The 17,730-nt window shown below is 36.4% G+C and overlaps 1 protein-coding gene across 8 annotated transcripts in view; it reads right to left on the bottom strand.

Annotated features, from left to right (window-relative positions):
- Window positions 1-1,040: 1,040 nt before the first annotated feature.
- The window catches only part of LOC129765308 (protein N-terminal glutamine amidohydrolase), a 108,348-nt gene continuing 91,658 nt past the window's right edge, over window positions 1,041-17,730 (bottom strand). For all 8 annotated transcript variants that reach the window (XM_055765482.1, XM_055765481.1, XM_055765477.1 and 5 more), the window contains exon 5: window positions 1,041-14,765. In XM_055765482.1, the coding sequence (XP_055621457.1) occupies window positions 14,632-14,765 (134 nt within the window). In that variant the 3' untranslated portion in view covers window positions 1,041-14,631. The remainder of the gene's footprint in view (window positions 14,766-17,730) is intronic.

Raw genomic sequence — 17,730 nt, 5'->3', positions numbered from 1 at the left:
AGGATTATTATTACCAGCTTCAACGAATTGAGAAAATTTTCGCATCGAATCGTTAAGATTTGGTAGCTTGACGAAATTTTGAGGTCGTGGTTTTGATAACCGGATTGCTGAAATCAAATCGCTTTGAAATCTGTTTCACGAGTTCAAAATAGAAGTCACGATAAATCGATTTAAAGGTCAGCTCCCTAGCTGCATCCAACCCTTTTCGGCTTCTTCCGCATCAATACGAACGTAAACATCCTCAGGTTTCAGAAAGTCTTCGAAATCTTTCACATCAATATCAGCATCAGCGAATCGTTGTACGTAGCTCTCCAAACATAAGTTAGCCAACATGATCAGCAATGACATTTTTGTCTCATCATAAAGTTCGCCAAATTGAAACTTTCTGATTGAAATTGTAATTGGCGTTATTGATGAGCGGTAGAACAAAGTTTAGAAACAGCATAATCGTTTTAGTCATAGGATCGTTTAATTGAGTTAATATACGATTGGCGAATTGATTATGGCCATACTTAACTTGGAACGAAAAATTTGTTTAAGCTCTTCAAATCGCTCAAGATTTTGCTTAACAACTGCCTCCAACGAAAGCCATCTCGTTGCGTTAAACATTTTTATAAATCATGGTATCTATGTATGCACTGTAATAGATTCAATTCCTTGAAAATGAGTTGTAAAAAATCTGTAAATTCTGTATTTTTGCTGAAAATCTGTAAGTCTGTATATACAGATTCAGAATTCGAGCAGTTTCGATCGTCAAATGAAATAGGATCGATGTTTCAGTATGCGTAGAGAATAAACAAAATCGAACAAGAAAAATAGTCATCTTTTCATCTTTTAACTTCGAGCTTGACAAACCCTGGTAAAGACAGGTAAAGATATTTTTTCGGGTCATTCGGAATAATCTTACTTCTACCATACGTTGGTAGCGGCTAACAGGAGGCTAACCAGAACCATTTAGAATTTTTCCCTTTTTCTTGGATTTTGGAACTGTCATCAAATACAAATGAGTATTACTCTTCTGTATATAATATATGACTTTTCTTTATTGAAGCATTCATTTTGCCGGCCAATGAATGTTTGAGTATGCCATATTTCCTGCGTGCTTGACCATTCACGTCACCATTCAAATGCACCACTTTCTAAATCATCGGCTCTGTTATCAGTCGCTGTTCGCATAGAGTGAGCTATTACTTTTGTTTTTGCTTTTTGCTCTTGTTTAGTTTAGTTTACTTGTTCTAGCAGCGGTACGGGTCTCATTTATCTTGTTCAAAAAACTGTTTTATTCATTGTATTTCGTTTGGTGTATTTGCTTGCCGTGCTGTTTCGTGTTTGTTTCTATGTCCTTTTACTGGCTGCTTTTTTTTCTTTTTCTTCACTTGAAAGTATCAACTGCAATGAACTATTCAGTTCTGTTTGTGTATATTTAATGGTTTTTTTTCTCCTATGCGGTAATATTCTGTTCAAGAAACAAACATTGTTCGTTATTATTTTGGGATTACGAGACGCACATCAAAACGCATTTACTATTCGAAAATTGTTTGCATTATTTTTGTTTGTTTCTTTTTTCTTAAACTTTGCTTCAAACGACGCGGAAACAGGTAAAAACCAACAGTCAAATGAAACTCTAGGTTTATGTTCTTTCATTCTTATACTATGTATAGGGAGTAGAAATAGATTTTGGACTATAACAAGAAAAAATAGAACTTGTATATAATGAAATGTAGGTACTTTTCGGTGATATATAATGGTGCTGATATCAAATTCCTGCTTCTCTACAGTTAGTGGTGCAAGGGAACCTGTTTGAATAAAAATACTCATTCGTGGTCAATTTTATTCTAGTGATTCTTATCTATTTGTTTATTTTGTTCTTCAGCAATTGCAAAAATAACATAACATTTCATTTACTTTATTCAAGGAATTTTAGGAAGTTGTTGAATGTGTTAATTGAATTTTGTTTATCTAAGTTTAATGTCCACTTTTCAGTGTGGTTCAACGATAGTTGGGCGAGAGTGATGGTACTAGCTAAAAATGTGAAAGTGTGGCAACGATAACTTTTTCTTACGGGATCAACTAGCAGATGTTTTGTTCTCTTGAAAACAGTTTGACGCCGTCTGCTTTGTGGTTTCTAACGCATTAGTCAATATTTTGTTTTCGTAGGTCGATTTGATTACTGTGTAATGTAAATATAATTACTTTTTTTTCTTTGCTTCGTTCGTATATTCATATAAAAAAATTGATTTGATAAAAACCATTATTCCAATAAAAAACAAACTACAGTAAACCACAAGACTATATGCAATCACAATATTACCTTTTTCCCATTTGTGTCGGAGCTCCGATCGAGAATTCTATAATTTTTTGTTTTCTTCAGTTTATTTTTCGCTTAAAGTGTATTACGCTTTTATTTATTAAATTCAATCAGGTTGAATATTTTGACGATAAAATCGTATCGATAAGCCCTGCGACGATTCAAGTTGAGATAAGAATGAATAATAAATTGCATACGCTCTAGGGGTGAAATATTTCAATGTGGTGAAAATGTTTCTATGTAGGAAATTTCAACAGAGGAACTGAGGAAATGGAACAAGCCTATTATTTGATTCGCATCTTGGGAGATGCAGAGTTGCCATCTACGATAGTCTTGTTTGAATAAGTGTACCCTCTTTCAGTTTAGCACGTCTGAAGGCAGTTCCAGATTTTAATATCCCCAATAAAAATGTGTAGCTCTGACCGTTCGCAACCATTGTTAAAATAGTTTTTCCATGTTCCCACTAAAACTTATTATTGTAATATAAAATCATGGTCAGACACAATTCCCATTTAAGATGTTTTCACGACTTGCAGAAGTTTCATTCATAAGTTTCACTTAAAAATGTATTCGTTTCTCCCGCCTTCACTTCATATATACAGACTGTTTTTCTCAGCTACGTAGTCGATTTCTTCGGATGGCGATAGAAAAAAATAAAAAGGAAATATCAATGGAACTATTTTCCTTAAATTCTACGTTTTTTCAGCCTTCTACAACAATTCGTCGACGCCCAGTCGATTTGCAGCAATCATGGCGAAAACAGTCAAGCAACTACGTTTGACGCTTTATTCGTTCTGCCAACTCCACCCGGAGCGAAAAAGGTTATACATCATGAAGCACGTTGTGTTTTCCGGTTATAGCTAGTGGCAAGCATCTTTTCGGCAAAGTGTGACGTAGTGATCATAATGAATTACGAGACCTACTTGACGCCGGACGATGACAGCAGGCAGTGGCCCGGGTCCATTTCCTCCTCCGCCAAGGATAGGGACACCATCTGGTCAGAGTTTAAAATCAGGCCACCTGTCACAGCTAAGATTATGACCAAACCTGACACGAGACATGAGAACTGACCTCTCACTTTTCTTTTTGCTTTTTCTTCGGCCAAGCGTGAACAACAGAGATGCATGCGAGTTGCCAAGTTTCCAAATGAGATAAGGTTTTTGAAGATTATTTTTCTATGCCCGTAACATGTTTTTCGTATCATATATTCTATGAGTCATGAAGGATCATGTTGGGCAAAGTTGATGCATATTTTGCAATTTTTTGCTTGGTCATGAAAACTAGTTTGAGAGTACTTACCACGAGTACAATATGTAGATTATTACACCACATAATTAAGCATGGATTTGGATGTGGATTCCAATTGAACATTCATGCAAAGTTTCGGTGTTAGGATAAACTTTTCCAAATCAGATTAAACTGTAATAGTTCATTGTGGATTGCGAATTTCTGCTTCAACAAAATGACAAAATGCACATATCACTATTGGCTACCAACCCTCATGAATCACATATGCTGCAATTGAATTACTTATAAAATCCAGGACAAATGCTAAAATATTAAAAATGAATCAGGACGCCCCAAAACAATCTCAATAGCAAGACATGTCCTGTTAAATCAGGATAGATGGTATCCCTAACCAAGGAGACAAACGATGAGGTCAAATAAATCTTCCACACCAAGTTTCCGAAGTAAGACTTCAAACTGAGGAGCCACTACGGAGGAACGTCTACGTGTTTTAAGCATTGGAAGAACACAAGCAATCATTTTCATTAAAATTTTCACAATTCAGGTGTGCTAATCTGCCATCAGGCGTGCTAATCTGAAAGAGGGTACCTCTACTCCACTGCAACCGCAAACTTTTATAGATGGCAATATTGTAGCATCGAGGTCCCAAACAGCTCGAACGATTGCTTTGGATCATCCATACTCAGCAAAAAAATATTACCGGAGCATAGCGAAACCTCGATAATTTATGGTAATTTGTGAAAGACTGTAACTTCATAGTAAATGAATATTTGGTTGCTATTTTAAGACTACAAGCTTCCTGTTTTAGAATGTTCGGGTATTATGTTTTGGATTAATGTGTATATACGTAATGAATAAAAATATTGGGTATTGTTTATCCATCACGTGTATACATCTCAAACCAAACATTTGTAAGTTAAACATTCTGTAACTAACTTCGAGATCGTGCATATCTACCTAGCCTTGTTCAACTGTGTGTTGCCTAGATATAGAGTTAACCCAGCCATCTCATAAAGTCTCCCTACTTTATAATTCAGCTGACACGGTGATCTCCTAGTCTGCTTGATAATGGGCCTGATCACGAACGTCACTTCATGGTGAAAACGAAGTGAATTGTATACAACGTTATTACGGCTGCCACCGTGTGTGTAGAATACGGAAGAGTTCATCCGTCGTGACAACTTTGATGAACTCGGTGTTATTATGAATACCACGATACTGTCATGTCACGGAGAAAAACATGTATATTTGTCACTTGTGTTTTAGATGGTGAAAGCTAGTCACGCGGAATGGAGTAAGTTTAATTTCGTATTTATTTAGCTTTTTTGCTAACATTCTGAATCTTGTCTCTTGTCTTGTTTAAGAAACAAAAGATAAACAAACAGCAATTTACCTGCCTGGTGGCATTTTTAGAACGAAATCCTGACGTATCCAGAAGACGTAAAATGTTTTATTTAGATTCGGTAAATGCGCTATGGAATGTAATTAAGGACTAAAAATGTAGCTCTCGTAGACCCATTGAAACATGGCGAAAGGTCTACTTCCGATTATCCTGAATGGATAGTTTTTTTTGTTTCTATTTTTAGGATTAGACTAACAGAGAGTTGCAACACCATGAAATGGGAATGGAGGCCACTGGCCCAAATACGCTGTAATAGTGTAAGAGAAACAATAATTAATAATCTCTTATTAGACAGAACGATCATCATGATTGTTTATGTATAATATTGATTTGTTGATATTTTGAGTATAAAATAATAACTGTAAAGTTTTTCCAACATTGCAGAGCTGATTTTTGTAATTCAAGCATTCGCAATTGGTAGACAAGACCCGAATCAGAACGGTAGTTATAACGAATAGGGCCATTGTTTTTTTTACGTAACAGATATTCTCATAACGTTTTGAAGACATACTTTGAAATAATATTAAAACAGTGATAATAAGTTTCAAACATGAAAAAATGAATTTATCATTACATTCACAAGTTACTGTTTTTAAATTATTCTCTAGTTCTTCTTCCATAATTTCCATAATTTTGATATCCATCTGAAGAAAATCTGAATCACTTTCTGCTTTTAGCAAATTCTTTGAATCTCATCAGATGTTTTATATGAAGATTATGCTTCTGACCGACGCTACTAACCAGTTTCTGTTTAAAAGATTGAGTCAAACCTCTTGTTCCTTATATCAAATTACACGAGAATGGAAAGAATAAGAGGACTAAACTTCAGAATCCCATATGGGGATAGCTCAGATTATACTGATCGTGGTGGATAAATTCGAGTTCGTCATGTGATATAGAAGATATTATTATTCATCAAAATTGTACAAACGGTCCTTAAAAAAATAATTCTAAACTTGACCTATACTAAATACTTCTCACTATTCAAACAAGTAAGACAGAGCTAAGAACAAGAGTATGCGAGATGTCGATTATTAAATATAATAGTCATGTTATATCTTTAGAGTAATTTTTAGAACGAAAAAATAAAATTACAGTCCCATATGTTCAACAACTACATTTTTCCCGAGCAACCAAGTACTCCTCCTCATTTTTGAACCAGCATTGGATTCAGTAAACTAATGCACCAAGCAAATGAATCATGGGATCAGTCCGAATAGTTGGCATTAAAGTACCGAATCATCAAGGTGTAATCGCAAACTTGTCATTCTAAAACATGCGCTTAATGAAATGGAATATTATCGCATACACTGTATTAATTTTACCTTCATAACGTTCAAACGTCCGAAATGATGCAACCGACATAACGTTCAAACGCCCGGAATCATGCAACTGACATGTCTCTTTTAAACGGGAATGAACACTTTCACTTCATGGAGTTCATTTTTACACGTAACTGTCCGTGACAATGATGATAGACACAAAAAGATTGAGTGAAGTGTAAGTGACGTGAAAGCGTTTGTGACAGTGATGTTCGTGATCAGGCCCAATATGAATGAGTGCCAAGCCTGTACGCGATCCTTGAGTTCTGGTAGAGTGATTACATGCAATAATGTGATCCATTTTAAGCCACACTTGTGTGGGATTAACCAAGCTCCATTACTCAACATGGTCAGCTAAACTGGTTCTGCGACTCCTGTCGACCCTACGGAACTTAGCAGCAACTCAAACAAACCAGCAAATCGCTGAAAAATTCAAAATTTCTTCACAGCTCGAGCTAGATGATACAATTGATCCTATTAATCATTCGGGAACATGTAACAAATCATCTCTTTTCAATACTTTTCTCTGTAGGATCGTGTAGGAGATTTTATGAAACCAGCAGACTAGATCCGTTTCTTAGGCGAAATTAGACAAGCTATTGACGATATGATAGGAAAAGCGTCCTAGAACAACATATTCATGAAGTCGCGAATGTAGATTCAACGTACATGAAAGTTGTCAAGCTGGTCCTTCGTGAGAAATGACTGGAATATCTATCATTTGTCTCTTTCAAAGTGCCTTTTAGTAAAACGGTATCCAACGTGGTCGGCGATGGTTGGTACTAGCCAAAAGGAGTCACTGTCCGTGTTTTCGATCACGACCAAAAAACCGTCATACATCATCTCGTCAGAACTCGTCATAAAATGGGACAGGGACGTACAGACAGGCTCCATCGGCTGCCCTTATCTTCGCGGCACGACAGTCTTCCCGACAGTCCAGCCTGTTTTGTAATGCGGGCGCTACACGATTCGTCCAACGTTTCACTCGAATGTTGGATTTGACTCGATGAATCGACAAATGTAGTGACGAATGTGCATAGCAGGTGAAGTGAATGTTCGATTCAATGCAATCGGTCCAAACAATCGGCGAGTATTTGGATCGAATGTTTATTGTTTTTATTTACCATCAAAAACGTTAGGAAACTTAATGACGATGCGAGTATTGAAATTGCTGCCGTAGCAATTGTATTGATATCGGGCTGTAAATTAAAAATGCTTGAAATCAACATTATTAAACTGCAATATTTTGCCGAATATTTTGAATTTTATGAATCAACTAGCTAACCCGGCAAACTTCGTCCCGCCCATTTACTTGATTAATTCTCGAGTAATGCAGAAATTTGTGTTTTATTTGTATGGCAGCCACCCCTAAGAGAGGCGGGAGGGTTATCTAACCACCATAGAAACATTCATAGCACCCTAAAGTTTCCATATGTCTAATTTGGTTTAATTTGCTTGATTAATTCTCGGGTAATGCAAAAATTTGTGTTTCATTTGTACGGCAGCCCCCTCTAAGAGAGTGGGAAGGAGTATCTTAACACCATAGAAACATTTATTGCATCCTAAAACCTCCACATGCCAAATTTGGTTTCATTTGCTTGATTAATTCTCGAGTAATGCAGAAATTTGTGTTTCATTTGTATGGCAGCCCCCCCTTTGAGTGGGGGAAGGACTGTCTAACCATCATAGAAACATTTATTGCACCCTAAAACTTTCACATGCCAACTTTGGTTTCGTTTGCTTGGTTAATTTCCGAGTAATGCAGAAATTTGTGTTTCATTTGTATGGCAGCCCTCCCTTAGAGAGGGGGGAGGGGTCTCAAAATATCACGAAAACCTTCCCCGGCCCCAAAAACCCCTACATACCAATTTTCATGTCGATCGGTTCAGTAGTTTCCGAGTCTATAAGAATCAGACAGACAGACAGACATCACTCCATTTATATATATATATATATATATAGTTCCTTATATAAATTGATTGGAGATCATAGTTTTATATATCATAGTTGCTTCATCTAAAACTTGTAAACAAACCAATCTGTCAAAGATAGATTCGGACGAATCGTGTAGCGGTGTATCGAATGTCATCGAGTGTCGAATCAACGAATGACAAAAATTCTTTGACTCGTGCCATTCGCGTTGGAAGGTAATCCACAACGAACGGATTACCTTCCAACGCGAATATTCGACGCTCGACATTGGAGGCTCGTAGCTCGTCAGTCGACTACACGATGCATCGAATCATCGAGCGTCCAGCATTCGAGGGTGTTCGTAGCATCGTGTAGCGCTGGCTCAAGGCAAGCAAGGTTCGTTTCCAACCGGATGAACCCCTGATTCGTTGCTCGGTTTCAGTACTACACTGTTCAGTCGTCAATATCCACTGCTTCTGATTAAATGGACATGGACAGCTAGCAGAATTTTCTGAACGAACAGTTTGTCAATGCAAACGTTCTTCTGTTCTACGACAAACTTGCCTAGCCGACTAGGGAAACGATTTTTTGCTCAAAGATCTGATGAGAGTAGAGATTTGATGAATGAAATCGAATCATCGTACAATGAATGACGCATCTGTACCTACCAGCAATAATATGCAGACTGGAATCTAACTTGAAACTAAATCCATTGATGTTCTGGATGTACGTTAAAGTTAAAGGATAAGGAGCTGCCAATATTTTCTTAAGTTCCTTCCAAAGTGTACTTCGCCGGGATGTTTCCATAACGAATGTCAATAATGATGTTTGTCTTTTTCAATGATGAAGTACTTGGTTAAATAGTATGGCATTATCATCCTTTCTTACATTCTTTCTTTACACTATTATTCTTTTACCCATACATGTCTCATGTCATTTCACATTTAATGAAATGCAATTAACCAACATACCAAGTCCACATCAAACCGCACCTCATAAAGTATTAGTCACCCTCCAGGCACTTCATAAATAAACCCGACTCTTGTATCAACATGTGTAGGGGAGCCGTGGGTAAGACGGACAGTGGGGGTGTAATGGGCAGGTGGTTGATTTGTATAGTTGCATTATGGATTTCAAATTTCTGTTGATGGGAAACCCTTCTACATGCTATTCTATAATATTTAAACCAACCTATGTCAATGAATACTGATCAAAAGTGGAATAGACAAACAGAACCCGAAAATCGAACATGATTCCGCGTGTGGATGTAACTTTTGCGGCTTCGATATTAAGCATTTTGAGTGGTTTATTTGCAAAATTGAATTCGCTGATGTTTATATCTCGGTTTGTGAGTTGACAGAGAAGCGATATTAGGTATGTACGGAATAGTACATTCATTCGTAAGTGGTAAATTTAAATTATTGAAATAATTGCACTGGTAAGGTTGAAATAGACAGTCACATCCATAATCACACCCAATGCATGATGGAAAGTGAAGGGGAGAATATTGAACTCTCTTTTATATTGCCTTCTCTTTTTGTTCTATTTCAGTTACTGGACGCACAAACACTGAGAGAGAGAGTGAAATTATTCCTCTCGCGAGCGATAAACCTCCTCGCTTCGTATTTTACGAACTTGTACATATTCCCCTCACTACATGTCCATTATACCCGCACCGATAAAAATGCTCTACTATTCGGTTTGTTTTAATTTCAGTAAAAAACATGGAAAAACACATTTTTATAAAACATTTGGCCAGTTATTTCGAAAACCAGTATATTGAACTGTAAGAAACCGCTATTAAATTTTTGAAAAAAAAAAGATACAATTGAAGTTTTCCTTAACATGTCCGTCTTACCCCCATCTCCCCTACGGTTCGTCACACATCGCAAGTGTCCGATGTTTTCGTTTATGACACAATTAGTGATCCCCTATTTTTGAAATTAATCGTTCATCAGCTAATCGAATACTTTTGAGCAGTTTGTTATTCGATACGATTAATCGTTCCAAATATTCGATTAATCGGTTAATCGTCATACTGAGAGTAATAATTAGTTAGACTAATATTTCTCATTTGCTAAAAAGCCATCTGGAATCAAAAAAGTGTTCATTCCGCCTGAAATTCAATTATTATCGTTTATGCTCCCCTGAACTTGTAAACGAAGCTCAATTCGCATTGAGTTTCGTTTACGAGTTTAAGGGAGCGTCAAAGAAAATGTTTGAATTTCAGAATAAAACTGCAGCGGCCATACGTTTTTTTCTCTCTGGGTTTGAACCGATTAATCGACGTAAATTATTCGTGCGCTTCGATTATGGGTTGCGCAGTATTCGTTCGATTAATAATCGATTTCTGTAGGAAGTATTCGATTAATCGAACGATTATCGTGGATAACTAGACACAATTAGGTCGCGCTTGCATAAGCAAGGCGAAAACTTGAAGCTAAACACCATTTCTTCATCATCTTCCCTGTCCTCATTCTTTTTCTTTTCATTGCTCTGCCCAAATAATAACATAAGAAATATTTATGTAGAGTTCAAGATATACTATTATTTAAGGGTATGATTGTGAAAACCAGTCAGTTGTCAGTATACGCGTTGCACGTACGGATGTCCGTCGTTCAATTACTCCGTCCATCCGGTCATCGTTGCCGGAGAGCATCAAGCGAGAATGGATTATCTTTCTTAAGACATAGGGAGGAGGAGTAATAGAGTAGAGTTTTTCTTTTTACAGGGCCCTTCTCAGTGCTGGAGAATGAACTGCAAATGTTTAAAGTCTCTATAAACCAAACAAAGAAAGATGGAAACTGCTTTTGTAATTCTTTTGTAGTTACTATTCAGCAATTCAACAAAAATAGAGGTGGTTCCCAATTTTATGAAAAACCGCTTCAATGGTTCCGGTTCACATAACTGGTAGTTTGAGCTATTATAGCAACCATCCGGTAATTTCGGTTCTCTGATCTTAGGGGAAAGTTCTCGAATCTCTAGTGCATAATATTGTGCTAAATGCAGCACGACATATGATCTCTGACCACAACCAACTTAATGCACTGTCCCGGAGGTCGAACTTCGTAACTCCGCCTACGAATGACGGATCGTTTTTCGCTGTACAGCTCGTCTGAATTGACAGTTTGAGCCCTTTCTATGCTACCTACGCACAATTTCTGTTAGTTGTGATAGGGATGCCAGGGTCTTGTTGCGAGTTCATAAGTTTTCGAGTTGAAACTAATGTGAACAGTGTTTGCTGATTGAACGTTTCATTCACGTTCGTTTGTTCAAATATGACCTTACAGAAATCATTTCCGTCAGCGGCACTCGTTTGTTGTTACATGCTACAAATCATGTGACAAGCATGTGAACTAGGACGTCATGATCGCTTTCGCTACGGAATCAATTATATTTCGCTGGCGCCGAAAACATGTTTAAGTTAATTATTAAGCAAATAAAAAAACATAATGACAATAGTTAGGCTGGAGCTCATGTAAGCCTAGTTCAAACCAAAATACTTGAAAACAAAGTTTGAATGGAGGGGCTGATATCCAAGACACCCGCCCCAGGTGTCACCTGGTCATGCTAGGCCACTGCATCCAAGGCATGCTATTTGGCAAAGAAATCTCAGCTGAGTACTGATAAAAATGACGCAAGTGATACTACTTTGCGAGGGCGTAGTTCCTCTAGGAACGTTAGAGCCACCGAAGAAGAAGCAGGTTTAAGTTTTATAAAATAGGATAGATTAGACATTTGTTTTAAAGGAGGCTTCAAACTTTGCAGTCAAAAAAATAGATTAAGATTAATATTTTCGATACTTTGTGGAGGCGATCTGGCGTAGTGGTAACATCCATGCCTCTCACGCTGAAGGTCACGAGTTCAATTCTCACTCCCGACATTCTTCCAAAAAATGGAAGTAAAAGTGGCGAACCAGCCAAATGAGTTGAAAATCACTATAATACAGATAATAAAAAAAAATATTTCGATACCACTGAAGACTTAACCCAAATAAATAAATATTTAATCTCGATATGATTTTTTTTAGCAAGTTGCAGTCTTTTAAAAATCAACATAAATTCTCGATGTTTATGTTTGTATCCATCGAACCAACTTGTTCTTTTTGTGTAGTATTCCAAAACATTACTTTCGTTCGAGACTTGTTTCGCGGATTGATTTTTTATTTGTTTATTCAATTTAAACTATCAGTGTTATTAAAAACAAAATAATGAAATCAATAGAAGAGTCTCATCCCAACAAGAATCATTTTATCGTATCGAAACACCTTATTTGTCAGTGCTTTATATGCTTGTTTGTTCGTACCGTTTTTTGCTCATCCTATGTTTAGCATACTTTGTTTATACTTGTTAAGATTGCACGGCCTCCGCATCCCTCGTCCGGATTGCTAAATCCTGAAATTAAACATTTCAATTATTTAACCTGTAATATAGCTGTTAGAGTCCTCTACTCTGCAGAAATTGCCTTAGAGTAATAGTACGAGTATTAGCCATCAAACAGAGTAATTTGTCTAATATAAACTTCTAGCATCCAATTTTTGTCACCGTTCGTGCGTCTGACATATTACTGTTTTTTTTCATTTTTCCTCAATAAATGTTAACATTCGTTTTCTTTGCAATTATGCCCTTTTAAATTTCGAGTAAGTTTAAACAATAATGCTATCTTCTCTTCTCAAGTACACTCGGGTTAATAGATTTGGAGGAAATATATCTCTTAATGATAGGGCAAAATGGTTTTCTTTTTCGCAATAAATATGTTTCTTTTTCCGATTCTAGGATTCACAAATATTTGCATAATCATAAAGGTCCATAAAAAGTGGTTTCATTTATATGTGCGGTTATTTAAAAGTTGGACTTTGCTCTTCTCTTAAATTGTTTTCTTCTTTTAAGCTTAATAGTCAAAACTGGTAAAAGTTACAATATTAATACACGATAAGAAATTCGGAGTAAAAGTTATCAGATTTAGTAAAAGTTATATCTGGGATATTAGTATAAATAATGTTTACCCAATTCGCATCTCTGGAGTATAATCAATTGTAAAGATAAGAAGAAAAATACAAAATTTATTTTTTTGTGTGTGGAGTATAAAGTCTATTATAGTTTTGTGGATTCTTCGTGTGAGGCGCGTTCCAACAACAAATGAACAACTGTATTTCAAATAATTCTGCTACCATTGTCAGCTTCCGTTTACGTCTATCAGTTCTTGAGTTTTGAACCTTGGATTATCTGCAACGCTATTTCAAAATTTGGCCTTCATTGTTCAGCTTGTTAAATGCTGTTTGTAAAGTCGTGGTTTCTAAAATGACAAACACAATGTGTTTTTGAGTTCATGAAAGCAACCGTCAAGCTACTATGAATTGCTACACTAGTAAAACATGTTCAGAATATAGTATAGGCCATCCAGCTTGATATCGAGTTAACGAAGATTACTTTCTAAACTGAAAATATGTCAAATGATCATAAAACCTTTGAAATTGTGATGGATCCAGGATTGGTTTGTATAATAAACAACCAAACTACGCATGAGATGGTTTTAACAAAATGTGGTAATAGTCACAAGGCAAAGACTAATCTGGATTGTAATCTGGTCCGTGGCATTGAAACTAAAACAGTGAAACTTCTAAAGATAATTCTATAACATTCTGTTGCACGGAGAAATTAATGGTGTACATTATACTATACATGGAGATGGAAAACATTGAACAGGAGCGCAAGGTTTAACGATAAAATTTAACTAATATCACATTGTATAGTTGTTGAAAATTTGTTCATCGCGATTTACGTTGTGTTTTCTCAGCTTGGTTGGAGTATACTTCATTGCGGATCCCAACTGCAGTTCCAACGCGAGAAACTTGTATGTCTTGCTAGATAATTAACTTTATGTTAAGATTTGTGCTTGTAAAGTTTGAAAAAGGTGTTCATAATACAACTTTCTTTCTCTGAGTTAATCATATTAACAAATAGTCAGCTCTGCTTACTTTGATGTATCATCATTTTACATTAAATGCAACCTCACTTACAAAGTAGAAGTTCACTTTTTTCTCTTATTCTCAGTTTTTGTATAGAGTTGTCGGATGTCATAATGTTAGGTTGACCTTTTGCTCGATGATAAATGCATAACACTAAACACCTTTCTTCCAAATCCGACCGATCTTTCTAATGTCTTCTTTTTTTTCAGCTCACTATTCATTTGCTGCTTAGCGTACATTTGATTAACTACAAATACTTGTTCACTCCACCCTCAACGCGCTAGCCTCAACATGCTCGCTCTTCAGCAAAACAGCAAAAAAAAAACACTCGAACAAATTAGACCCAAAACCGTCAAATGCAACAAAGTCCCATAATAACTACGCTTTTCACCGACGATTAATGGTAGCAGAAGTAGCATAAGCACATGGCACCACTGTCCTCAAGCTTCATTGAGCACACTGTAAGCGTAATTTAGTTCTGCGTTTTGGTGATATTCCTGTCGGGAGGTTTGTAGAACTGTTGCACAAAGTGTAGCAGATCGTACACGCTGCCTGGTCCTTTGCCCGGTTTCATACAGATGAAGTCGTCCAGGCTGTGGGAGTTGCCTGCAAAACAAATTTAGAGTTACATTAACGAGTTGGTGTTCAAACTATATAAATACATAGTATAGTCATAAATACTGGTGCATGAGTAAACGTATTCTACACGCAAACAGTAATAGACGTATATAATCCTTCTCTTCAGGTATTTAACAGTTGTTACTTTTAATTCATTGTTGCGCAATAAATTTGTAGTATCAGTTGTTTATAATCATGTGGGGACACGTCGAAAATCGTATTGTGATGGCTGGGCTCGAAAAATGTGGTATGGCTAATGATGATATCTATCGCACTTTGCAACCACTTGAAATAACCCGCAATTTCGTGTATCGTGCTGGTTAGAGACCATGGTTTGTTCTACTCGTCCCCCGTATATTGAGTCGCTCAAGTACGCAGTGAAGAACATTCCTATGGGAGTAGTGCGTGCTGCAATCGATAAATGGCCAAATCGTCTCCATCTATGCTGGAAGGCCAATGTAGGTCATTTCGAATAACTTGTTTGTGTAATTTGTAGCTGTTGAGCAGCTGAATAAAACTTTGAAAGAAATTTTATAAAAATACTAGCTGACCCGGCAAACGTTGTTCTGCCATTTAAATTATTTCTGATGAGATAACGTGGTAGAATCCAGAACCACATTCTGTTCAAAAATGTACACAAAAATACCATTAAAGCCATTACTACCCTTTTTCATTCAATTATGCAGAAGAAGGCAAGGAGTCATCATGTATCATTTTTAAACACAAGTCTAAATAGTTAAGATCATATAAGCCTAAGTCAAATAAATCTATAAGTACAGAAATATATTATAGATAAAAATAGCATTTTCTCCTTCGTTGCCACGTTATCCGGAACATCGTTTGTAATAACTTAGTAGCCCGGTGATGTATATTGGGCCATGAGTGCTCTCGTAAGAAGTTCGTGTAGCTGCTGTAGTGAACTGATCTAATTGGGTGCTAAGTTTTGCTTATGTATAAGAAAGGGAAAGAGAATGCATTCGAGGAAGTGAAACGCGCTTCTAAGGAAGTCATATATGGGGGACATAATATTGAGATCGCGACTACTGAAGCTATCCTAATCTGATATGCGTGAGTATAGCCTTTCGATCTTCTAGATCAGCAGCCATTCATTAATTGGATATTTTACATAACCAAACAACATGCTCGATTTTATGACATCCTGGACCACAATTACATGAATTGTGAATTGAACACGAATTGATTGGGCAACATACAATACAATAACTGATAAATGCCTATTGTTGGTGAATGGAGAATAATTCATTATACGCATCAACTCACATTGTGAGTTAACGCCCAGATTTAGGAAAAAAGATTGCTTGTTGCGTCGGGGAGGAAAGCGAGTAGTTAGTGCAATCGAGAGAAGACATAACCATTTTAATCGTCAAATTATTATCTTTTTTTACTATATTCACTGTTCATGTTTCAAAAAAATGCTGGATAAATTTCCTGTCTAATGATATATAAAGCAACATATGTCGCAAAAACGATTTTGGGTAATATGCGTTTGAAAACTCTTAATGAAACGTTACATTTTTCGTAGAGTGACCACCCTAGATAGAAATTAAAGACATAGTCCTATGTCAAAAGATAATATATTTATGTCGCTTTAATTGCTCTTCACCGATCAGCAGAACTCAACGTTAATATGGACATTACATGCTTCGCTCAGGCTGAGTCGAATATGGTACTATTTAACGATTTTCAATTTCAATATCTGCGTTGTTGATATTTGTGAATGATTGCCCACAATTATTAGTATTTTTTGTTGATATATTGAATAATTACTTACGCTTGTGATCGTGTCGATGGTGAAATCTCTAGGAAAACACTTTGTACATTTTCATCTGCCATGCAAGGCGATAAAAGTTTCAAATTACTGCATGGACCATGCACCGTGCTTGTGGTAACAGTATCGAACAGTTATTCATATTCCGGAATTCGATTGGTTTGAAACTTGATCGAATTTCACGATTCGATTGAAATCGACTCTTGCATTCTTGAATCCGTTCGACTCAAATTGAATTGTTCCATGCAAATGTGGCAAACTTGCTTTGTCGCAAAGTAAACGTAAATATGATTAATCCGCATTCGTGGAGGAATTTACTTTCTATCAGATTGGCAGACCCGAAAGCAATTTTGAATTGTTGGGATTTGAATGAAGTGATAATTATCACTCGATGTCATTAAAATACATGAAAGACATAGTCCTGACCCTAACTTAACTTTTTTGTCTTTGAATTTCCTTGCAAATCCAGCAAAACTTTGTCCATAACATAAAATCATCGTCAGACATATTCATCGTTCAAGATTTTTTCCCCAATTACAGCAAATGTGTTGTTTTTTCACATCGAACACATATTCGATATGTAGAATCAATTGTCATTAAAACATTTTGTTTAAAGCGAATATCCATTTTGCATTTTTGCTTCACAGAAATGGAACACGGAACTCAATGTTGTCTATGTCGAATGCATCGCAAGGTTGCCACATTTTCACAAATCGATTGGATTTGAGTCGAATGTATTACAAAATGCAAAATTGCAATCCTTTTCGATAATTTTGACTCTGACGCTGTGTCGGCGTTGCTCAAGTAAATCTATTATTGTCTAATGGTTACCAAGATTTTTCTGCATAATTTCATCAACATCGGTCGAGCTGTTTCGGAGGAGTTCGGTAACAAACACCGTGACACGAGATTTTTCATATATATATAGATGATTTGATGGCCAATATGATTTGTGGCCAATATTCCGTGTACCAGAATTTATGATTATACTAGGTAAAAATGGAACGCCAAATGTGTTGGTAAGCGCAAAACCCGAGAAAGGAATGGTCAGATTTGAGCCGGCTTTATTTTGCTTTGTTGATCTGTGCCCATAGATCAATACTACGGCGAGAAAAATCGTAAATTTTGTAGAATACTTTGAAGGAAAATAGGTAAATTCCATTA

Source organism: Toxorhynchites rutilus, chromosome 2 (genome assembly GCF_029784135.1).
Source record: "Toxorhynchites rutilus septentrionalis strain SRP chromosome 2, ASM2978413v1, whole genome shotgun sequence".
In the NCBI taxonomy this organism is placed as follows: Eukaryota; Metazoa; Arthropoda; class Insecta; order Diptera; family Culicidae; genus Toxorhynchites; species Toxorhynchites rutilus.
Note: the sequence above shows the minus strand (reverse complement) of the source record. Positions and strands in the feature narration are given on the sequence as shown.